We start from the raw sequence: 25,718 nt of genomic DNA on the forward strand, positions 1-25,718 counted from the left end.
AATGGGGTTAGGATCATTCTTTCACTGTACAGTGGACTCAGTTATCTGTGGACACGATGGGGCAGAAAATGTAGGCAAACCATGAGAAACCAAAACCAGTAGCAGAGAAACACAGGTTAACTGTGGTTGAAGTAGCTGCAATGAGAAGAGAATGGGGAAAAATAAAGGCACCAACTGCAGAAGTTCAGACTTCTGAGATGGTGCACTCTTTGCGATGTAACTGCAGGATGCTGCTATACAATTTCTGGGCCCATGCTGTCTCCTCTAAGAGGCCACCCGAGGGTCTCCGAGCCGTCTATGCAGGGAACTTGCAGCCTATTTAACCTCTTATACCAAACTGAGAAATACCTTCTGAAATTTCTGCTGCTCTAAAGAGACCTTCCTTAAAGGGCAAAAAAGGTGTTTAGGTTTCTTTTTCCCTTTCTATTCCTTCTTTTTCAGCTTACATATCATCTGCCTTGGGAGGACATCAACAAACTGATGTTACCTCTCCATGGGAAACTGGAATTCTTTGCAGATTATACCAAATTAAAAATACTTCAGGTTTGGAAGTGCTTCCAGAAGTAAAGAACTCATTGGTGGCAAATACAGATTCAAGGTGTGTAAGTGACAAGTAGTTAAGGGGCACAAGACACACAAGAGATTGCAAGAGCAGAACTGGTGTGTGGTGTTTTCACACCCACCATCCACATAACCCATGAGGTCAGAGAAAAGCACCATAAGCAAACTGACTCTCTGCATGATAACCTGTTCCTCGGGGTGTTTAAAGGGCAGTGTAACTTTTTTACTGAGGGTTTAATTTATGTTCACTGCCTTTACTGTGAAATACTTCAATTCAGACTGAAACTAGAAAACAAGGGATGTGCAAAGATAGAACTCCTATCTACAGTTCAAATAAGAATTGACCTTTTTTTTCCCCACCAATGCCTTCAAGATAAGAAAATTGATGCAAAGAAGATAGTAAGTTTTGCCTCATGGCAGGAACACAATGTGCTGCATGCTATTTAAAATATTTTCACACACTGTAGCTTGAAGTTTCAGAATGCATCTCATTGGGAAACTGAGGCTTTCAGTTGTGACAGCTCATTTATGGGCTTACAGGTCTTGCACAAAATTGGCTAAAAAGACACAGAGGGGAAGCAGATATTCAAATGTTTTTCCTATTTTTACTTCTGTAATTATTTTTCAAAATAAGAGGGAAAAAATACAACACAACAGTTGAAAGCAATAGTGAAATAGAAACCTCTTTTGTATCTCTGCTGATAGAATGTCAACACTGACGATACTTTCAGCGGGTTTTTAGGCTTTATAGATTTATATTGCACAAGAAAAAAATTAAATTATATTCCTTTTGGATAAATGATAGATAAAAGAGGTCAAATATTTTATTTGATACTTAACTGTCACAATGAAATTAATTTTTCTGTACTTTTCCTTCCAGAATGATTTGATATACTTCTATTAAATTTCTGATTTTCTTTGTGATTCATAATTTAATTTTTTTTTTTGTCATTTGAAGGAATACATAAGAAGCCTACTGAAAATAAATGTGGAAAAATGAGCACATTGAAGACAGAATTCCTGTCCACCCGTTCTATTCATTTTGGAACTTTCAAAATTCTGAGTTTTCTCAACATCTATAGGTGCTGCTGTTGCTTTAAATGTTTGATGACCACAGGCCAATACATTTGTATTTAAAATGTTACTTGAATCTACAGTATTTTACCATTTCATTGCTTTTTCTTATACCCTGTCATTTTAAACTTTGCCAAGAGAGCAATTAAAATTTTAATGTGCAATTTCATTAATAGCCCTCTCATTTTCCTTCCCCAACTGTAGTTATCAACATTTTGTTGTGTTTCACAATGGTGATGTGCTTTTAACTGGTGGAATGTTAGAATAAGATGCTAATCATTAACAACACATTTTTTTGCCCTTCATTTAATTGCTAAAGGCTTTAGGACTGCAGTTATCATTTGCATTTTATTTCAAGCTCTCTCATCAGTGAGCCTGGGAACAATCTCTCCCTTTTCCAAGGTGCCTATGTATCTGAACTTTTCAAACCTCTAGGTGTTTTTGAAACCTTCATTCCCATGGGAGATAACACCATAGAGCCAACATTTTCAAACATAATCTATAATCCAGCCTGTTTTAAAGTTTATCCACACTACAGGTGAAACTAAATTCTGCTGACCAAATATGGGTCTCAAGGCCTTGATGCTCCTTCCATTAAAAAAAAGAGCACGAAAAGGCAGAAAGCTAAACTTGTTACTTGTGCTGCCCTTCTGGATAGGAATGGAGCAAGAATGGATTATGAGACATTGTGATTTCTGCTTCTGGAAAGAATCTACTTTATACCTAAAGAAAAATAAAAGCATTCTGGCACCCCAGCAGTCAGTCACACTAGACAACTATCTATGTGTCCTGTGATCACACATAAATGAGTCTCTGAGACTTGAAAAACACAGTTCTATCAGGAAAGATGGATATTTCCCTGTGAAGAAACCTATTGATTGGGTTCTTTTTGATTTAGCAGTCTGCACTACTTCAAGGATAAGAAGCATTCATTTCAGTCTTTGACCTGATTTCCAAAAGGAAAAAAAATAAAGGTAAAGAGGTGGCTGGATATATTTATGTCTAATGCTGGAGTTTCAGCATCTAGAAAAGGAGATTTTCCATGTGTTTACACAAGGGATATAGCAGATAGTTTTACTTAAAGATCTTCTTGTACACATAAAATTCAAGTAAGCAATTAAATATTACTGTGCAGGAAAGGATTGTGGTAATTAAAGAGGATCAACCATATGAGAAAAATGAAAAGGTTTGGGATAAAACTAGAAGCAAAAGGAGTTTGTGTTTTTTGTTGTTTTCCTTTTACATCCCTACAAGTTTATGTGATTTGGCAAAAAAATTTAATCAGAGTTCTATGATACTCTTAACTAAATTATAGGAACTTCGTGGAGTTTTTTTGGCAGACACTACATGGAGTAAATGACATTCCTGTTCCTTCTAAATAAAAAAAATTCATAAAATCTTCATAAAATATAAGAAATGTCTTGGGTCTTTCATTCTTGCCAATCATCACCCTTGTCAAGTGAATGATGCACAAGGCTGTCTATAAGTGCCTGGTCAGGAAAATTTGTTATGTAATCCAAAATTAGCCAAACTAGAATGTTAGGAATAAATACATAAATAAATAAACAAATCAATCTGTGCTTGGGTGGAAAACATTTACATACGGGTACAGCCTCCTTCTTCGAAGTTGTAAAACCCATGTGCACAGCGGTCACACTTCTTCCCTGTCACTCCGGGCTGGCAATAGCACTGTCCGTCCCCATCGCAATCAAAGGACTTGGAACCAAAGGAGTTGCAGTTGCAGGGAACACATCCTCTGGAAGACTGCAAGCCAAATGTTCCAGGCTGCCACAGAGTGAAGAGCAGTTAGTACATGGAATGATTACCAGGAGAAAAGAGGAAAAGCTGAGAGTGTAGGGAGATCAGGGTTGCTCTTTCCTCTTCCTCACTGAAATACTGCTTTTACCAGGTTAAATTGTAGTGGTAACACCCTGGAGCAAGGACACGAAATGCTCTACACTGCTGAGAAAGAATAAAGATTTCAGAATGTTATCTGATGTTGTAATGAATGTTCTGCAATGTAACATCTTTCTTATGAGGCTGTTTGCCTAAGCACAGCTCTCACTTGGAATGGAAGGTATGTCAACACATAAATGCATACAAAATACATACCCCATCTCTGCTTGTAAGGCTATGTCAGGCAAGAGTTTGTTGCTACGAGAGTGCATTCAAATTCTTAGCTATAAATGGCGATCAATTCAACTGGAAAGCCTCTGAATTACATTTTATCTCCTCTGAACAAAGGCAATATCTGTATACAGTAACTTAAGGGCAATTCTTTAGAATGATATATAGGAATAACTTTAGAAGAACATAGAGATAGTGTATTTGTGTACAATACAAAGAAATAAGGGGGATTTTTTTAAGATAAAAAAACTCTGTCTTTGGATTATGCCTCTGGTTCTCTTCTATTTTCTTTTCTTTCTTTTTCGCAGTAATCAATATAAAGTTTCTACAGAACCAGAGTAGATGTTATCAACTCTAGTAAGAAGTTTCCTCCTTAACTTCACTAGTGAAATGCAAAAAGTAAAGAAGGGAAGACACACACTCATTTGTATACTGCAGATACAGAGTTCTGCACAAAGCTTTCAAGCAGAAGACCTTGTGAGATTCACTGCATCAACCAACAGAGGCTCCTTGGAACAAACCAGATGATATTCAAATGACAAACTCAGTCTTGAGCTAGAGTGCTTTAAAATGGGAGTACTTCTCTACCTGTTTTTCAGGCATGATGATTTTCAGTGTACAATGAAACCCAAATCATATTAAAAACTTCATTTGAAATTGAAATTACAACATTAATAATAAAATCTATCAGAGAGTTTGATAGAAAAGCAGAATGTTAAAAATGAGATACTAAAACGATCACTGCTAATGAATATAAATGGAACAACGTGAAAAATATTTAATTTATAATGTGCTACTTTGGGATTCAGGCATGAAGTGTTAAATTTTTACCAACAATAAACCAGTAGATCTTCAAATCAATAGAGCTGTGCTGGCTTTGACTATGGTAGTGATTGTGCCTCTGTACTAAGCACTAGTGCTGTGTCCAGTTCTGGGCCACTTCCAGGAAGAAAAGACATTGAAGTGCTGGAGTCTGTCCAGAGAAGGGCAATGGAGCTGGTGAAGGGTCTGGAGCACAAGTTCTGTGAGGAATGACTGAGGGAGCTGGGGGTGTTTAGCCTGGAGAAGAGGAGGCTCAGGGGGAAACTTTTCTCTCTACAAATCCTTGAAAGGAGCTGTAGCCAGGTGAGAATCAGCCTCTCCTCCCAGGGAACCAGCAACAAGACAAGAGAACATGGCCTCAGCCAGTGCCAGGGGATGCTCAGTTTAGAAAACAGGAACAATTTCTTTACTGAAAGGGTGGTCAGCTATTGGAGAAGGCTACCTCCACTACCAATGGGTAGTGGAGAAGTCATTCAAGAAATGACTGGACATGGCACTTAGTACCATGGTCAACTAGACAAAGTGGTGATCAGTCAAAGGTTGGACTCAATAAACTTGGAAGTCCTCAACCTTAATGATTTTATGACTAGTATTTTATATGGATTTGTTCTACAGTGGAACCCCTAACTAACATTTTGTATTGGTGAATTCTCTGAAACTTCAGAAGCTTTCCATGGAAAAGTCCTGAAATCTGATCTCTGAGGTTAATACAGGAGTTCTCCACTCAGACAGAGAATTTGCTGATAGGTGTCAGAATACAGGACCACATCTATGGTCAGAATTTGGCCTGGAAATTGTACAAACCTAAGCATATACTTGATTATACACATAATAAAGAATTACACTGATTTTCATTTCCAAACTCGAATTGAAATGTTTTGCAAATTTCATGCTTCTGACAAAACATGGCATATCAGAGAGAAAGAGGTAGTCAAACTCATTTAATTAAACTCAAGGTTCAATAAAATACTTTACTATCTCTATAGATTTCTTTTACATAGGAAGAAACATAGAAATGTGAATACATACAATCTCAAGACAGACATTCAGATTCATGCAGTGAAGTAACCAATGCACAGCATGCATCTCAGTTCTCAAGATAAAGTTTACTAGGTTCTAATAAATTCTGTTTATATGGGCAACAGTCAGAAAAAGTCTGATATCAGCACTCCACACTGTGTTAAAATGGACCACCACCATGCTGGGTTGCGTTCTGTGAGGAGGGTTGCACACAGTGTCATTTTGGTCAGTCATGCAAACTTTAACCTCAAGTTAAAGTTCTCAGCAAAGTTTGCTTACCCACAGAAATTCTAAGAATCACATTTACTGAACAAGAGATAAGATCCTAGACTACAATTAGGAAATACACTGAACTTTCTGAATATGTCATTATATCGTGTCTCCATCAGTTACTGTGTGGGCAACACAGTAATCTAAGACATTTTTAATTGGAAAAAACTAATTTCTCCAAGAAATTCTATATGAACAAATACAGCATGGGTCCCCAAGTCAAGCTGAGGATGAAAAACACTGCCAGATATTTTTCAAACGGTGTGGTAAATGTGGAGATTTTGAGTTGCAGGGAGGACAAACAAGATTCCTAAAATACTGCTCTGATAGAAGCAGTTGTATCATAATTACTTAATTTTAGGAAATAAGTTGCTTTGCTGGTCTGTGATAAGGAATGAACACTTCCACCACTGTGGGCATTACATTCACAAAAGTGGCACCGCACTGAGTTAAAAAATGGCTCAGATAACTGAGAACTTTTCGCTAATATTCACTAATGAGAACTTTTGTCACCAGTCATGTTCAATATTTTAAAATTACATCTTAACTCTTTGCCTCTGGGGCTGATTCTTCTTGCAACCTTCTTAAGCTACTGATTCTTAAATTGTTAGAACAGCAAGTCTTATGCTGCAAAGTCCAAGAAAATTCCACTGATTCCATTGATTTATGTACATCTCCCATGCATTTTGTGCATACTGCTGTGGATGGTGCTGTTTTGGGACTTATTTGATTTGATTTCTCAAATTTGATTTCTCACCGATATCAGCACTTGCAAGATGAAGCCCTTAGGATTGGGGGAGCATCCTAAAATGCCGTTTGCCTTCCGAGCCTGTCAGTTTCTTGAGAATTTCTTATATTGTAACACGGGTATTAAAAATGAGAAACCCAAGCAATCTGTGTGAGCTCCAAACACAAGCGAACAGGAGACTTGAGCCCATGCAAAGCAGGTCCCATTACCAGAGCCGCAGGCCGGTAGGCGCCTCGTGGGCACCCACTGGCACTGCCGGCGCCCCATCTCCGCGGGGGCACTCGGATCTGCTGACTGCTCCCCGCATTCTCTTGCAACTGAGGCACCTGTCTGCTGATTTCACAGTGTCTGCCCATGAATCCTGGTTTGCAGATACATCTTCCCAACACATCACACTGCAGTGACACAGAGCCTAAAGCACTGCAGCCGCAGGGTACGCAAAACACCTTTTCTGGGGCCCAGAAGTAGTTGGGCTTGAAGAATGAAAAGTAAACACTGTTAGAAAGTGAAGATAAGAAAACTACACCACATAAAAGGGTACAGAAATAAAGACAGGAGTAAGCACTGAAGTAAACAAAGATTAATTCCAATTAATCACCAGTATTGTATTAATGAGATGTTTGCTGGGTACCTTGTGCGATCTGCAAATTCCACTGATACCAGCATTTTTTCTTTGAACAGACTCTTTAAATACCATTGAAAATGGAGTGTGAGCAAACCACTTCAGAAATTACATCATTTTAAAGAGTGAAAAAGATCCTTTTGATTTCTGCAGAATTATTTATGTTCTTTAAATTACACACAGGTGAAGGTGCTCTGAGGACATAGGTCTAGCTCATGAATCCTTATGTTGAACTAGAGAAATGTGTAGCTGACTACAGCATATTCCTTAGCTGCCTGAAGACAACTCTGTGAAAGTTTATGAGACAATATTTCTCTGCAGTGATTTATGAGACAGGAAAACAATGTCAAGGCAAAAAACACTTTCACCAAAAATAATACATTGTTTAGACAATAAAAGAAGAAACCCTAAGAAAAAAACATGAAGGCAGAACATTCCAGCAGAATGAAACCAGCATACTGCTTTTTTTAAGACATAAACATCAGATGCTATCAGACATTTTGCATCTTTCTTCATAAAGGAATTATCTCCCAAAGCTGCAATATTTTAAACTGATTTTCTATATCAAACATTCAAAATATGGAGTGTATATAATATGTATACAAATTTACTTATAGATACAGTGAGGCTTAAAATACATTAATTGCATGTAAATGCTATGTCTTGTGTTCTGTTCTAGAAAACTATTAGAAAATGTTTAAAAAGCCATCATTTTAACCTTTCTCTACATAAGAACAATCCATGTATGTTCTTAAAGTGAAAATTAAACAACAGAAAAAGTCTATCCAGAAGTAAATGATATTTAGCTGAGACAAGCAGTGAAGAAAGCTGAAAGGAAGCCCCATTTCTGGTCACTCACTTTGCAGATGTCACAGCGGCGCCCGATGACGTTGGCTTTACACTCGCACTGGCCCGTCCGAGAGTCACAGACCTCCGAGAAGGAGCCGTTCACGTGACAGTGGCAGGCTGCAGAGGAGGAAGAAGAAGATGTCAGTGTGTTCCCTGAAGCTAAATCTAATAGCCAAATGTTTACAGTGCAGCTTTTGCCACCCTGAGAAATGCCCAGCCTGGGTTAAGCAGGAAGGTGTTGCTTCCATACCCTGACATATTATCCTGCCCATATTAATGCAGAATTTTCCTCCAAATTATTGCAGTCAGAAATTTTGCCTCAAGTCCATCAACAGCTTGTTTTAGATGCTCCTCTCAGATCAAAGCAGGATGTGGAGGGCAGATTATTAAGTACATGCCCAGAGACTCGGAGTCTCGAGGAAGGGAAGGGCAGAGCTGAGAGAAAAACACAAGAAGGGTACAGACCCCTACACAGGGTGTAGCCCCAACCAGTGGGAGTGTTACTGCTCCACATGCTGGTTCTGCTGTCCTGGAGTTCACTCCCTGTTCATGTAGTTGTCAGGAAATGCTGGCAGGCTGCAAACTCAGTACAAAGTTGACACTCTACAGGGACAGCAATGCTCTCATGCCCCAAGCTGCACTGAAAAATATACCAAGGATTATCTGCTACCATGACTCTCCAGGACTTCTGTCGCAGCAACAGCATCACAGTTCCCAGAGGAAATGTAACCCAACTGACCAACCTAACTCATCACAGTGCTTTCCTGAAGATTAAAAAAGGCAGTGAAAAAGCTGTTTCTTGAGGAAAACAGCAATGCTTCTGGCTCTTAAATTCTTCTTTAGGGGAAGACAAATTTTGGGGAAGATGCCTATCACCTTTTATGTTCTTCAACCACAAGAACCTTTGTGTCCTTCAACCCTTTTGGCATGCAGAGATTTTGAAAAAAACCCTTAGCTCTTGCTGTAGAGAACAGGAATGTGATTGTTGCCACAGGGACTATAACCACGCAGTCACTGATCAGCATGAGCTGGTTCCTGCACATACTTTTGTTTCCCCCTCATAGGGAAATGAATCCACGTTTTATACCAATTATCAATCTACCCTCTAAAATTGGGATCCAACCCACATTTTGCCTTCCTGCAGTGCCCTATCTATATGTGTTGCTTTTTTTTCCCTCAACCTGACACCTTCATTTTAAAAAACACTTAAGAGTCCCAGCAGTGAACACATGGCAGTCGCATACTTGCATGTCAGAAGGTGCTATGTGAGACAAAGCAGTTTCATTTTTCCTATCTATAGATTATTACAACAAGACCTTCCTCATTACTTCATTGGACTTGCTAATTTCCAATTATAAATTAAAAGGATCGGTGTGGGAGTTTTCTCCCTGCTCTTGAGGTATTCTGCAGAAGTTGCTTCTTTTAATGAAAGCAACTATATGATATGCCATTCTGTTCATGGCATTGTTTCTCAAATGTTTGCAAAAATTCAGGAATAAGTAACAAAAATGTGCTAGTTCTGCTGTTCATACCAGTTATGTAACACCTTCAGAGATTTCTGTCTCCTTCTGTTGTGCAATATATTTTTAAAAAGTAAAAATTAAAAGACGCTTTTGATGTAACATTGCTTATCTTTTCCTTTCAGCTTTCAATACTAAACAAATCTATAATTTACCTCTTTCACCCTGTATACCTTAATCCTGCCCTTTTTAACTTGACATTCATGTTTTAAAACTGACACTCCAAACCGTACATGATGATAAGTCTCATGTACATATATGTTTTGAGTATATATATAATTAAATTGGTCAGTGAAGAAAGCTCAGATTCAACAAACTACAATCCTCAATGCAAATTAAAAGTGTTTCACCAACCTTTTTATACAGACCTCAAACCGAAGCTCAGTCTGATTTGAATTGTTTTGCTTATCAGGCATATGACAACACAAGAATAAAAAAGAGAACTTACACTGATTTTATAAACAGATGAGTTTTTCCTATTTATATTACAACAAGCAGCGCTCCATGGTGTCTTAACTCAGTCACAGATGACTGAGTGCAATGCAGTGGTAAGGGAGAATTTGGAATGTCAGGACTTTGTTTTTCTTGGCTCTGGCAGTACCTACACAGAGAAGAAACATGCAGCCAGGGCTATTCAGCTAATAAACTGCTACTCAATCTGATAAATTGCACTTATTGCACCTAGAGCCTTCCCATTCATTCACCTCCACTGGGAAAATTAGCCCTTGTCCAAACCTCCAAATGGCTGTTATTATACAAAGTAGCCTGTTGGAGAAATTTGTCATACTTTCTTCCCGAAAGACACTGGTCAAGACCTTCATTCTCTTTAGATTTCTATAAATATTTATGAGCTTGTATTTATGACCAAGCTACACGCTTATTCTCCTACAACAGTAGTACCTATACACTGAAACATAGGCAGACCTGATTATTTGCTTAAATTCATCTTTTGACACTGAGCTTCATTACAATCAGCTCAACCTGCAGGTATTTGCTTCAGCATACTGTGCTGTTTCACTCCAAAAAACAACCGACTAGAATCAAATCAAATAAGCTTAGGACATTTGCTCATTGTTCTTAGATTTATGGTTTTGTATAGATACACAAAAAAATTCAGAAATGTTATGATGATATAAAGCTGTACTGTCATTTGAAATGGTTAATGCACACAACAGCACTGCACTGAGAAAGAGCAAGAGACATTTCAAACAATAATTTGAAAGCAAATTCATGCCTTGCAATACTCTTGGATTTGGCTTTTTAATAAGGAACAAAATTGAAAACAACAAAGTAAAGGCATAGTCCCTCTGATATTTTTGCTGCAGGGCAAACTTCATGGAAGTCTGCAAAGGAAATAAAAAATCATATGCAAAGAAGAAAACCCACATGAAAGGCAGAGAGTAGATGAATACAAGGTAACTGCAAGCACAAGGATATGAATACATTAAGGGGCTCTCCCTGTCAATGATATGAACAACAAAAGCAAATCTCATAATTCAACATTAAACATGCATTTCTTTTCAATTTTTTTTGTTGTACGTTTTCCAAACTCCCCTCTTATAAAATCTCTGTCTCATGGACCTGTCACTACTGTGGAAATGGTCAAACCACCAGTCATACTGATGGTTCAAGAATAGTGACAAGGTACTGGAAGCTGTAATTTCTGATATACACTTCTTCTTAAATCACTTTCCACACTTAACATTGTAAATTATATGACATCATTCATTATGACCTGTTAACTTATGGAAAGAATATATAGGATTGTCCAATTTTTTTCTGCCATTGTGTTAAGTATGTACAGAAATCACTTACACAGGTATGTCTTCAGGGTTATCTACGACCTTGTGTACATCTTGTTAGCTCCCACAGACTCTCTGGAGGTCCAACACAACCTAGCATTTTCACTATTAGACTGCAAGTTGCTAATAGGGCAAGTCCTGGAAATGGATGCCAGTGCCTCAGACCTCTCTGCTCACAACACCTACTGCAGACATGGTCCCCCTGTCCTCTCACACAGAGCAGTAAGGCAATGCCCCAGCTCTTTTACTTGCATAATTTTATCCTGCTATAGCACCTTTGTACTCAGTGAGGTTACTCTTGTATTTATTGCAATGGACCAAACAGGAATAAATCCTTGTGACAGTGAAATAAAATGCTCAGCTCTTTCAGGACAGTTCGTAACTTCTTTTATTCCACTTCTCAGGATGTGAAGGAAAAGTATGTGACACATGTTTTTAAGTTAAAAACACTTGTTCTGCATTCTGAATTGTGCCAGCAACAGCTCAGAGAGAGAGAGAGAGACACTGCCTCCTATAGAAAGAAAAGCTCCTGTTCCAACCAAATCTTTCATCTCCACCGAATAATTTTTTGCAGTCACTATGGGGAAAGATGTGATGGGGCTGGTAGTTGAATAACATGCCACCACTCAGCTGAGAATTGCTAGCTTGCTGCAGTGCCAGTATCTTCCTCCAGAGCATTTTAGAAAAATTTTCTCGAGATTTTAGGGTCTGATTGTCAGGTGGGAGAATCTTGACCTGCAAGCAGCAGCACCTCCCAACTTTTACTGAGGTTATATAAGTGGGAAGCAGGTTATAAATGCTGCCAGAGCTGGACCCTGAAACTGAAATACCACTTCCTCCTTTCAGTCTTATAAGAGAACGAGATTTTTCTGGGTATCTTATAGCATTTTTAGTGCATAGTTTCCATTTATTTGTATTTATTTTTGTAGATCTGACATTAAGTATAACCTTTGCACCCATACAATTCTCCATTGTTTACTTCCCACGTCTGCTTCAACCAGAGCTTTTTTTAAAAAGTTCTTCTTTCTATTTAGTTTAAAGCCTCCCTTTCTAGATGCAGATGCACAGTGTCATTATTAGAGCCGTATCATTCTCTTGCTCACACATATAGAGGCACAGTCTTCCTCTCAGGAGCAAAGTTATAAGATAGATCAATACTGTCAGGAGCTGTAAAAGTTCGTGACTTACGTTGACAGTTCCTTGCATGAAGAGCATCACCAAAATATCCATCAGCACACCTCTCACAATATTGGCCTGTTGTACCTGGCTTACATATCAGACAAGCACCAGACAAGCTGTCACAGCTGCCAGGAACGGAGAAGTCAAGGTTGTCATTACACTGGCATGGTTGGCATGATCCTCCTGGTATTAAAGGTTGTCCAAAATAGCCCTCTGCACACCTATGGTAAAAGACATCATCAGTTAGGACACTTAAATAATCCTCTCATTAGAAATATTTAATTCTGTTGCCTCCCTAATCACTAAAAATTATTTGATCTTCTCTCAGGTCTGCCTTAAGCATCTTTTTTCTTTCTCTCTCCTCTTTTTTAACAACACTGCAGACACAGTACCAGCTGAAATCTTGCCAGTTCTGCTAGCAATTAGACTTCAGTGGGAGAAAAATCTTGTCACTGGCACTGAATGCGACACAAAGCATAGCAAGAAATCTTAGTGGCACTCTGGAGGAAGGGGGGTGGGGGGTTGGACCACATGACCTTGAAAGGTCCCTTCCAATCCAAAAAATTCTATGACTCTACGTTAGATATACTTTGTATTTTAGCACATTCTGTATCAATGTTCTGCATTCAATCACAAGCAAGCCTGATTATGTTTTTTTCCTCCACCTTAAAAACTTCTTTAGTTTAGAAAAACACTTTAAGAATGTAATACAGCCATATATTTGTTTACCTAACAAGATCCATCCCCTGACTTCGACTTCCCCTGATCTACTGCATGGTGAGATTTGCTCAATTAATGGATTTCTAATCTCTGTGTATGGGCAATCTAACAAAAAGATTGCTCATTAGCACAGGAACTATGCTGTTGCGTACTATAGCTTTCATATTTTAAGAGAATTGTTTGAAAATATCACATCCTTTTCCACCTTGCCCACCTGCAATTTTTCTGTGAGTATCATGTAAAGCAGTTTAGTGAATCTGACCTAACATGAGTCTGTATTTAAACCAAATTCCTACTAATCTCACAGCCTATTTTCTATTTCTATTCTGCTCTGCTTTCCTTTTCTGTTATATTTGCTCATACTTCAGAGTAAGAGCAACTTGTAGATAGCAAAGTAAAAGAAAAGAAAAATTTCACAGTTCTGGCTAATGAATTTATTCATGTGCATCTCAGATGAACTCCAATTAGTGTAAAACCAGAAAGTACATAAAGCACATTGCACAAAATAGTTTTTCCTACTATTTTAAAGTCAGTTTGAATGCAGTTTTAAGGTACACAGATATCCTCTTGACTTTGTAGTAGTGCTGGAGAGCATGGTTGAGGAAAGATTTTTTGTATCATTGTAATGCAGGAATGCAGAGCTCCATTGCTGTCACTCTTGTGTGCATCAAGTTCATCCTTCTCCTTGCTTCCAGAATGCTTTTAATTGGATCATAAGCAAAGCTGTCTAAACATGCACTACATATTATTCAATATCATCAGCAAAGATTATAAAGATTATAAAAACTGGAAAACTGAGAGCAGGGAGGAAAAAATAGTGGGAATTAATTGAGCAGTTTTTGTAATTTTACACAAAATAGGATTTTTTTCCATTCTCTCAAGATATCCACGATACAGCCCACAAACCAATAACATGTATAAACAGTCCAGTGGTTTGGCTGCATGTAAGCACTCAGGAGTAAAATTTTCACAATCTAGCCCACTCCTGTAGCACAGTCATCTCTAAAAACTACCTCTTCATAGCAACAAGACATCAAAATCTTGTCATTAGAATAATTCAGATATTTTATTTTCAGAACCTGTCATAAAGGTAGCAATTTATTGTATTTCCTGCAAAGGAAGAGATAATTTTTTCTTTGATGGAGGATATCTCAGTTATGACAAAAGACTAATTTTTATCTTCACTTTGCCAAAATAAATCGGCTTTTTTCAGTGACATTATCTCAGTTACAAAGTCTAAGAATGTATCTTAATATGTAACAATAAATAGCCACATTTTATCAAAATCAGAGAGTATCTGGATAATTATGCAGTTACCTTAATTTACCTAAAGTAGATTACATCTGAAGTTAACTCATGCTTTCCTAACATACTACTGGTGTGTTTGTCATAGATTTGTATCTCTTGGTCCTACTAATCTATTTGACTTCACTTAATGTGTGTTTGTTTTCTTCCTTCACTGTCATTTAGGGGTTAGTTCTGTATTTGACAGCATTCACAGAAACCCAGGAGTTCACAGAAAGAATGCCCCAAAGATTTACCTGAAACACGCTGCTAATAATTTCCTCCTATTAACAGCAGGAGACCTCAATAACTCTTTGTATTCTCATCAGTTTACACTACAATAATTAAAATTAGAAAAACCCACTGCCATCACATAGCCATATTTAACTTATGCACATACATAATCTCGAATCCAACTGAAGACGATCCTGAAAGTAGGGGTAAACCAGTTAAAGATGAAAAGAGAAATGTGTACAGGTATCTCTGTAAATTCTTCCTCTTTTTCTACCACTTCTCCTGAAGTTGCAGGGGAAGATTAAAAAAAATCCACTTTGCTTAGTTCCATCTTTTTTCCCTTAAGGACATTCCTACTTCAGCTTCTTTTCTCAGGTTCAAAGTATTATATATTTGGGAAGGTTTAGATTAAAAAACATCAATAAGTATGCAGCATGGAAAATTATGAATTACAAAAAATGCATGTAAAAGAATGACTTCTAACTACAACCTAACACCTCTGAGATTAAAAAAATAAACAAAAATAGGAGTAAAAAAAGCAGCAAAAAAAGGACTGCGTTAATATATTCCTTTTCTATTCTCAAATGCAGGCGTGTATGTGAGTGACACTGCTTTTATTTAGCATAAGTGGTGCCAAAGACAAGGCTACAACTGAAAAATATGTGTATGAATGTGTACTGGGCCTGGTCAGTATGGAGTTAATATTCCTCATAGGAGTCTGTATGATGGTCTGTATATACACGTACATGCACAGAAATGCAGGCCTTTTTATACATTTCTTTATATTTACTGGCAAAAAAATCCCCTTGAGACAGAGTTAATTAAGCCTGCAAATCCAAACACTTTAAAGTCTGGAAGTGCTATTTTTACAGAGCCTTTGAAATTTATGTGCATTCAACCTGAGCACAAAATCAAGCAAAAGCCCTGTGGAGAAATGGCTTGTGAGCACGCAGTGAGATATCTTAACTCAGGTGCACAGCACAGATGTTATTGTTGTGTGACCAACTATAAATCTTGCATTTTCTAACGTCAGAATGCCTACCTTTGCAAGCTGCAAACAATCCTGTGTAACACATTTGTTGTACCAAATCCCCTGAAATGTTTGACCCTTTTCCCAGCAGTACTGCAACAGGCTCGCTGCTCTGGCACGAGTGGGAGAATTATATTTGCTACAGCGAGCAGCAGTCTGCAGCCACAGTTCTCACGAGAGGCTGGGGCTGGTGGCACTCTGCGCTGGACTCCAAGAATGGGGGACGTGGGGGCAAGGAAGGACACGGGCCAGCTCACCCTTCTGCTCACACATGAGGGACACTGACCCTCCTTCCAGGAAGGAAAGGGCACTGGATCCATGCACATAAATCATAGAGTCTTACAGGAAATGCCAGACTCTCACCTATTTCGCTTCTTTTCCCTATCGAGACTGTATTTGGAAAGCAGATATCACCATCCTGTAAATGTGCTGGGCTAAAAAGACAACCTTTCATCATTATCATACATTCTTTCTACGAAGTTAAGAGAATGTCCAGCCTATTTCATACACCTTTGGAAAAGCGACCAGTGGGCAAAGGAAAGAAAACTTGTGTCTAATTTTTTAGCGAAAAACATTACGTGGGAAACCTGAGCTCTCTCTACAATTATAGATATATGATAACTCCCAACACAGTTTATATCTGCAATTATTTTGATGGTGTTATGATCTGGACCCCTCAGAATATTGAGCAATTATGGCACCATTTTCCTGAGAGTTCCAGTGAGAGAAGTAGCAATTTTTTCTTCACATTTTACAAATCAGACAGATATATGTATCTCCCTAGGGGACAGAGGATATATTTTGAGGCCAAATAAGTATAGTGCTGCACACTCTCACTTCATGATATTTATTATGTCATGGTAATTTAGGATTGTTCAGCTAACGAATTACGTGACTCAGATCACTTGTCACTTTGTAGTTGCTAAAATGAAAGAGAATTTAATGCAAACTCTCTCAGCAATTATACAACCACTGCTAATAGCAAAATGCAACATGCTTTCTCCTGATCATTATTATTGACAGCTGCAGACATTTTAAAACAACTTGTTACAATTAAAAGCAAATAGTTCTGTGAGCTTTGGAATTAATGGCCTAATTTCCAGTGGATTTATATATCCCGGTTACAAGGCTAAGGGCTGATTATTTGCTGCAGGATGTTGCTACTCAGCAGGGAGTAATCCCTCAGGCTACAGCAGCACTTTTTCCTTGCCCTGTGAAAGTTTTCTTATGGGCAGAACATTTAACAATCTCTCTTGTTCTCTCTCTATCTGTTTAATCAGGTGTGAGTTCACACAGTATTCTCCCCCTTAGCTATGACATGTCCTGATTTATTAACCTCTATTCAGCCACTTTTTTTTCATAAAACCTTCGGCAACAATTATCATCTTTCAGCCCTCCTACCTTCTGCCAAATTTAGTTGAAATTGACCTACAAGTGCAGATGACTTCGCAGGCAGCCAGGGAGACATGCACAAAAAGATCACAGTAGCCTCATTTCCTTAGGAGATCAGGCTAAAATCCAATTTAGCCATTTATTCAGACTCAGTCCTGCTGCATCTACAGCCTGTGCTCCACTCAGAAACAGCACTTGTTGCTAATGGAAGCTGTCAATGACCCTGCATTGACAAACTGCCACCAAAGTGCTCTTGATGTGATTTATTCCTGCCGTCATTAACTTCACAGCCCACTAGCTGAAAGAAGGTGATGACTTCCCAGACAGACAGGAAAAGACAGGCAGAAATAGCAGCAGCAGGAGCAGACTCGGTGATGATGGGTGGAAACAGGTGACAGCCTGCACTCTCACTTCAGGACAGATATAGCACAACAGGGGATTTAAAAGGAAGTAGTTGTAAATTGGAAAGAGGGGACTATAGGGAGATTCACAGCGTATGGTCAGGTTTCTCCTTTTCTGGTTGTCTCTTACTCTTGCTTTATTCCCACTTTTTCTCATCCCAGCCTGAATATTTTAAGGCTTCATTCAGAAGCCTTGCCTTTTTTTAGGCTTTGCCTTGAAAAATCCTTCAAGGAGCTCATGCAAATGTCAAATGGCAAGAGCCTACTAAGAAACACAAGGGCCATGTTTCCATGCCCCTAAACTGTCTAGCTAGGTGTTACACAGTTCCCTGGCTCCCCAAGCCCCTCCTAAAAAGGTGTCATTGGCAGGGTCACAGGGGACTGGGATCATGCAGACAAAGCCAACACTGATTCATCATGACCTCCAAAGAGCTAGCAGAGGTCCCTGGCACACTAACTGCTCTTGAAATCTGTTCCATCCATGTGAAATCCCAAGGGACCAAAGGCATGCAGACACTGTGGTGATATCCCTCGCCTATGAGGTCTCACCTCCTGTGGAAGGGGGTTCCTGGGAGCTTAGCACTAGAACTCACACCAGCTCTTTGTTTCATTTAAATTCTCCACATGATCCTTTCAGCATAATGCCTTTGTAAAGCCAGCAATAAGTGTAGGAAATACATATCGAACTTCTCTATGTATTTGACCAAGAAGAATTATCTTTTTTTGTCATTAAAGCCTACTTTGTTCTACTTGCTAAATAAAGACCACAACAGAAAATGAGAAGCAACAAAAATGTAAAATATTCCTTTAACAAACAATTAAAATCTACAAGTAACTTATTAGAAGAGCTGTATTTTCACTGCATATTAACTTCTGTAAGTGAAGCATCAGTAATTTACTGCATATTTGAATTACCAGCTTCTAAACACTCAAATGACAAAAGAGACAAAAGGTTTATAAAAATCTCAGAAGAGTGACAGAAAAGCTAGAAGCAACTTTTTTAACAAAGATTCTTAGTTATCAGCAAATGCTTCTTGGAAACCTTACATTTTACCATAAAATAATGAAACAAGAAAACCACAAATTCATGGATCCAGTATCAGGAAAATGCACAGGAATTTTTTCAGTGAGTTTCAGAACAGGAATAGGGATGAGAAGGGTAGGTAATAAAAGGTAGAACAGTTCCATGTGATCAATGCTTTTGTTTCATATGACTAAAAGCATGGTGCCTGCTTACCTTTCACAGCGTGGTCCCACGTAGCCAGCTGGGCACTCATCACACATTAATCCACGATGTGGGTCAAAATGACACGTTGGGCTAAAGCTGTGTTGTTGATATTGAGAAAGAAGAGGGACAAGGAAGAAACATAAAGAAAACATGGTTAGCAGCATAGCTCTCTTCCCACTTCAGAGATTGTTAATTTGCAAAACAGTGCCCAGGAAAAGTGATTCTGCTCTAGGACATGGGGCTTAAGTTCGACTCCAGCAAATTGAATTTGGAATGACTCTGCTATTTCTGCAACACTGAATATAGAGCAGCGGATGGCAGCATCCCAATAGCCTGTTATTACGGGACTTGAGCCTGCCAGTGAGTGGTCTGGATACCATTAAAAAGGCAGGAATGTACAGCTGCTTGTTTGTGCCCCCGAGGGGCTGGCAAAACAATCTGTGCCATAACGTGGCCCCTATATAAATCTTTCTGAAGGACAACCGATTAAAAGCTCAGTTAACTTTGTGTATAGTCAGCTGTGAAAGGAACCCAGTGAACAAGAAAGGGGAGGGGCAACATGGGAAATATCTGGTACAGCTTCCCAGAGAGTGTATTTGAGTTAGAGTGCCAATGACCTCAAGCAACAGGCCACACAGGCATGCTGAAATTCAAGAATAGCTTGCAGACTAGAAAGTTTTACCTCTTTGTTATGCTCTAATTATTTTTGGCTGGTTTGGGTTTTTTTTCCTCTTTTTTTTTTTTTTATTTTAATAAATAAGGATACTGTAGCCATTTGCAAGCTCTGCATCTCAATGCCTGTGTTTAACTCTGAACTGTGTTCCTTCACAGTCAGCATCCTGCTTTCCACAACCCTTCTCCTTTAACCCACTTTTCTGAAGAAACCTCCTGACACACTGAAAGACACTACACAGAAGAAGAGGCAATCTGTTCTTCTGTAATTCTGTAATGATTATTAGAGACAGAGACATATGAGCATCTTTATAAAGCCTTGTCTAAATAATGGCAATCAATTCTGGTCAACTAAATAGAAAAAGGGAAAAAAAAGAACTAAAAGACTGGGTGTAGGTGCATAGAGGAATGACTATTCAAAGGGGCAAAACAAAGCACCTATGTGAAAAAAAGATACTAAATTACCTTTTATAACCTAGGAAAAAAGAATTTGAGAAGCAATAGAACTGCTCCAACAAAGACAGCAGAAGGAAGGCATATTCAAGGTAACAGTGCATGCTACAATAATAACAAATAGACATAATCTGACCTTGGATATATTAAAGAAGGATATACCATGACAGTTTCTGGAAAGTAATAGGCCCAGGAGGACAGAAAAGCTTAATTAGCATCATTTAATGTGATTAGCTGCTGGTGACTGGACCCCACTTCTCAAGAGTCATCCATCCTGTTATCTGTCCTCAGTTATTCTTTATTCTGTATTATCCCATAAATATGAGAGACCACTAAGAAAAACATGGGATGGTCAGGACGAATAAATAAAGACAGATGCTGTCATTTTTCTCTTTCCAATAAGGATTATGTTTGTGTTATTTTGCTATGTCATTTACTTAATAATAGATTCAGTAATACTTAATAATGGAGGAAGAGTCAGTTGAAGAAGCAATAATTGTTCATTCTTTTCTTTAATAGCAATGAAAGGACACATTATCATTGAATATAATCAGCAGCACCTGACTTGCTTGAAGCTCCTGCTTGTCAGTCCCAACCTCATCTTTCCAAGAGCTCCATGGAGAACTTTGTAGAGATGCTATCACAGCTCATTATACCATTGTACAAAATTGACTGTACCAAAGTTCCTCAAAGAGCTCTGAATTTAACTGCATAAATTTTAAATATAATAAAGATAATAATTGTAAGGATGATGACGATTGAATAATAATAATGATAATGTACTTATTAGTACTAAGCAATAATGGTGAACAGTAGAATTTCTATGTTTTAAGGGTTATGCTCAGACCTTGATTCTTTCTGTGACTTAATAGTTGGACCACATTTCAACAATAAACATTAATATATTGAGAAATTCCCATCTGTGTGCTGTTAAGGAAATGTATGATAGCAAGCTGAGAAGAGTTTATCTTCCTGATTATTGAGAATCTCATTACTCACTAGTGCTAAACACTAATGAACTGTGAGTATTGATTTGTCAAAACAAGCTTCAAAAAATGGTAGTTACCCCCTCTTGATTCATCATTGCTCTTTATGGTTTTCCCATATGGCAGCAACACCAGTACGAGTCAGGACACAGGACAAGCATGAACATACAGTATGGGTATGCATGTGATAAGTGTGTGTTGGGAGACAGGGCTACCTAAAAGCTTCCTAGTGTGTTACAGAAAACACCCCCTGACAATATGTTTGTGATTTTATCTAATTTTCCAGGAAAAAATTAAAATTCTGAGACCAACCCGAATTCTCAGTTCACGTGCTATGAATTTACTCCCGACCTTCCCAGGCTGAGTGAGAGATCTTCTATCTCCCATTTCCAGTGATAAAGCACTCCTGTCAAACTCTTTGCTACATATATTTAATTTATGCCTACATCAAGAGAAGAGCAGTAATTATCCCAAACATCTATATTTTTTAGAAATTATGGGGGAAAAAATAATTTCCTTTGAAACTGCTTGAGGACCAAGAATGTTAGAGCAGTTTCTAAGAGTGGTATGCTTACAAGAAGACATCGGATGAAGGAGTTGTGTTCATTGCATAACCATTTATAACATGGGTATTGATTTTATCTGCATCACATAGGCACATATATGAAGATACATGCAAAAAAAAAAAAAAAAAGAAAATATAACCCAGGACGTAGAAAACAAGCTTAGAAAACTTAATTTTAGTTTCCTAATTTTGGCAAAGTGCTCTTTTCTGACATATGGCAAGCCATTTATGACTGCTGTGCTTCAGAAGGCACATGACTGGCTTCAGTGACTGCATATGGAAACTCATGCCATTAGGAAACAGGAAAGGGAATTAGCAGCAGCTAAATCCGCTGAAGTCAATGACAGAACAACAAAATCACCACATCCTTTCGACAACTGTTAGAACAGTTCTCCACTTTATGTGGCATTGCAAAGGTGCTGTGAGAACAGTGAAGGGAACCATGACAAACATCATAAATAAATGAGACTCTGCTACAAAATATAAAACTTATTTCTTAATAGAAATATATCTCAAAGGCTCATTACATGGACAATATTCTCCATGCAGTGGGAATTTAGTATTAAGCTTAGAAACCTACAGATGTCCTGTCATATCATGTTAGGAATTAAATACCTCAGGAATTAAAATCTGTACATAGCTCTTTATAATAATTGGAACATACAATTAGTCACTTGTTCAGTTTCTCAGAAAGAACATGACATATCCGACATCTGTACAGTGACATGAACTTGGTAAAAGTTTGTTTTTCACATGAAGGCATCTGAATTGTTTGAAAATACTATCCCTAGCATAAGAAACTCGTTGGCAATTAAGTAAGAAAGCAAAGAAGTATTTTAATAGCATTCAGATAACACATTAAATCTTTAAAACCTCTTTTTTCCTCAAAAACAATTTTAATAATTGGTCTAGACTGTAACATCATGAGAGTTTGAACCTTTCAAAAAGTTCTACAAAGCTAAACTTTGTAGACTTCAAGACACACAGTTTCACAGTTGAAAGAACATTTATACTGTGTGTTTGTTCTGTACCTATTTTATTTTTCATGAAAACTAAATATTAGAAAGGGGACTGTTAACTTCACAAAAGGAAAGTAAAGCACCCAGAACTATGATGACTGTGTAATGGAGGTCCCCAGGCATTTTGCCAATCATAACCTAAATTCAATCTATTTGACTTGGTTTGTTGCACATCTGTGCAAGACAGAAATGTGATAGTGTTTTTCCTTCTTTGTCAGCACAGTGTTCTCAAACAAGAGAAAGATAATTGACTACTGAGGCAAGGAAATACCAAGTAATGAGAATGTCAGAGGAGCCGTGCCTGAGCAGCAGATATAATAAACCCATATATATGTATCTAATAAAACCAACTCAGGAGCTGTGTTAACAGGAAGGCAGGCTCCCATTCTACAATCCCCTGGAATTTCCGCTCGTAAGTGCTTAGACTATTCCTGCTCTGATCAGTGCAATTTTAATAGGATGCAATGCCACAGACAAGATTCAGAACAGTTTTATTCAGGTACATCATGTAAAATGCTTTTGGTACTATTATTTTCCAGGTACTGGCTGTGACAAAACCAATAAAAAGTGTTCAAGCCACTTTGTTTTTCTATTAAGTTAAGTGATGGAGTAGCATAGACAAGCTTTTGTAATGAAGGAAACTTTGGTTCTTAGATCAGAATGTTGAATAACTTTTCACTTGTATTTTTATTCAATAAAACAAATTTACAGTATTTTTTTCTGAGATATGCTGACAAAATATTTTCACTTACAACATCTAAGGATGAATTCAAATTCCAAACAAATTACATAATGTAGACTAAGAGAAAAGGAAAAGGAAAAGTAAAAGCAGAAAAAACTCATGTCAAATCTGCCAATTCAGGTCTAAAATAGAAACAACTACCCTTATGGAGGACAGAAAAGCAAATGCTAGTTATTAATTTGAAAAGCAAAAATCCAAATTCTGTGTTGTTCTTTCTGCCTTAGTCTCATCTAGTTTTTGTCTTCATCTGCCGACTTAGGCACTCAGTACAACTGTAAAAATAAAAGTTCATATTGCAGAATATATTATTTGATTGAAAGGAAAAAAATATCTCAAGCATACCTGTAAAAATATAAATTAAAAAATAATACAATTTAATAAGGGGAAAAGTGCAATATGCAATAAGTGCACAACTTACTTGTTAGAAGGTATATTTAGGGGGCAAGCACACAACTGACAATCTTCAGCTGTCCCTTTAGTTGCATCGCCATAGAAGCCAGGCAGGCATCTATCACAAAATGAACCACCTGTGTTGTGCTTGCAGTCCTAAAGAGATGTAAGTACAAACTGACAATTAGAGAACTTGCATATGGAAAAAGGTCTGCAAAATCTATCCTTATTTTTTTCTGCCACAATCATATGTTCTTGTAGATAACTTTTTTCCATGTAAAACAAAAAGAATATTTGACATAAAACCTTTAAATTTATACCACACAACAGCTGTGTTATTATTTTAGCTTGCTTAAAGAAAACCAACTTTTAAAGGAGCATAAGACAGGTTTAGTATTGCAGTCTTGCAACAGGCCATATTTTGTGACAACTGTTTTCAGATGTTGATTCCAAAAATACAGCCCAGATGATATAATTTATAAAAATGAATTATTACTTTTGACACGTCTGTGCATTGGTTCATTTTACAAGGTATATGGCTAGCAGTATTTGTAAACTGTAGCAAAGCCTGAATTACTTAATTCTCATTTGCTAGAATAGAATCCAGCCTCTATTTCATGAGTAGAAGGAAGGACAAGTATACCATGTATAGGGTGCTATCCAATAATTTGTGTTCATCTATGTGACTGAATAATAGGAGAGAAATTAAGCTGAGCATATGAAACATGAAGTATAAAAATGGCAGTACCACATTTGCATTTTTGTTTATAGCTTTCGGCTGATCTCAAATTAAGCAATCTTTTAGTAGAATGGAAATCAGTCCTGTGAGAAAAAGCTTCTCATGATGACTTGTAAGAACCAAGTTTTAAAGAGTAATTACCCTTTCAATTCTTCTTCCCTATCATCATATAGGATTTAGAAACTCTACGTAATTTCATAGAATCCATAATAGATTCAGAAAAATTACTTTTCTGGCTTAATCTGTTTCCTTTCTTCACCCCACATTACTAGCACACCACAATATTCCTTTCACTGCTGTTTCACACAAGATACCCAAGTGTAGCCATTTCACAATGCAGAAACAGAGAAAGCAGACAGAATGGTTTGGGATATTAAATGCCATATTGATGTGCTTGTTATGGACTGAAAAAAGGATTAAAAGAGCATATGTCAACTTCAAAAGGCCAGAATGAAAGCCATGAGAGAGATTTTTGTTAATAGGGTGTGTTCTGCTGTGTTTTAGACTATGGGCCAGATCAAATCTAGAATGTTTAATCAAAGCTGCAGCTTAAGGACTCTGAAGGTTTGTTTTCATTTGGATTTTTGTTTGTTTGTGAGGGGTGTTCTGTTTGTTTTGGTTTTTGTTTGTTTGTTTGTTTTCTTTAAGTGTGGGCACTTTCAAATTTAAGACTTAATTTAAAATTGTTTTTTAGGAACACTTTAAGATTGTTTTATCATTTTAGTAAGTCACGCATATGGTACTGATTGCTATTTAACAGCCTTACTGTCTGGAAGACATAATTTATCCTCAATAAGGAAACAGACAATATTCTAAGGAACACTGATTCCTTCCTCACAGCTTTCCAGGATTGCAATGATTTGTACAAAGCTTTTTTGCATTGTGCTCTGCACCTGGGCAGCTGAAAAAGCACAATATCCTTTTCAGTCATGCGGACATCGGCGTCAAAAGCATTTGCCTTCAGAAATAGTTTGTTGTTTTAAAGGGTGCTTTCTTATTGCTAGTGCATACAATCAGCATATATTTGAAATGAAAGCATCAATCACAATACTGTATTTTAACATTATTTAGAGATTGTGAGGTAACACCAAATTAAAATTAAAATTATGGCTTTAGTACAGCCAGCTGGGTTAAAATCAACTTCCATAAGTTAACTAATCGGTTTGATTGGTATTTCAAGCATTGACATTCGAAAAGAATCTACCAGCCATACCAAAAAAAGTAGCCAGGAACAATATGCTTTTTAAAGAAGATGTGACAAAAATAATT

The 25,718-nt window shown here is 37.6% G+C and overlaps 1 protein-coding gene across 1 annotated transcript in view; it reads right to left on the reverse strand.

Moving 5' to 3' along the window:
• LAMA2 (laminin subunit alpha 2) overlaps positions 1-25,718 on the reverse strand; it is a 251,425-nt gene that overhangs the window by 111,666 nt on the left and 114,041 nt on the right. Inside the window, exons 17-21 of the mRNA XM_058019923.1 lie at positions 23,739-23,866; positions 18,893-18,979; positions 12,604-12,815; positions 8,104-8,210; positions 3,240-3,420 (exon numbers count right to left, since the gene is read on the reverse strand). Coding sequence (XP_057875906.1) covers positions 3,240-3,420; positions 8,104-8,210; positions 12,604-12,815; positions 18,893-18,979; positions 23,739-23,866 — 715 coding nt within the window. The remainder of the gene's footprint in view (positions 1-3,239; positions 3,421-8,103; positions 8,211-12,603; positions 12,816-18,892; positions 18,980-23,738; positions 23,867-25,718) is intronic.

Source organism: Melospiza georgiana, chromosome 3 (assembly GCF_028018845.1).
Source record: "Melospiza georgiana isolate bMelGeo1 chromosome 3, bMelGeo1.pri, whole genome shotgun sequence".
Lineage (NCBI taxonomy): Eukaryota > Metazoa > Chordata > Aves > Passeriformes > Passerellidae > Melospiza > Melospiza georgiana.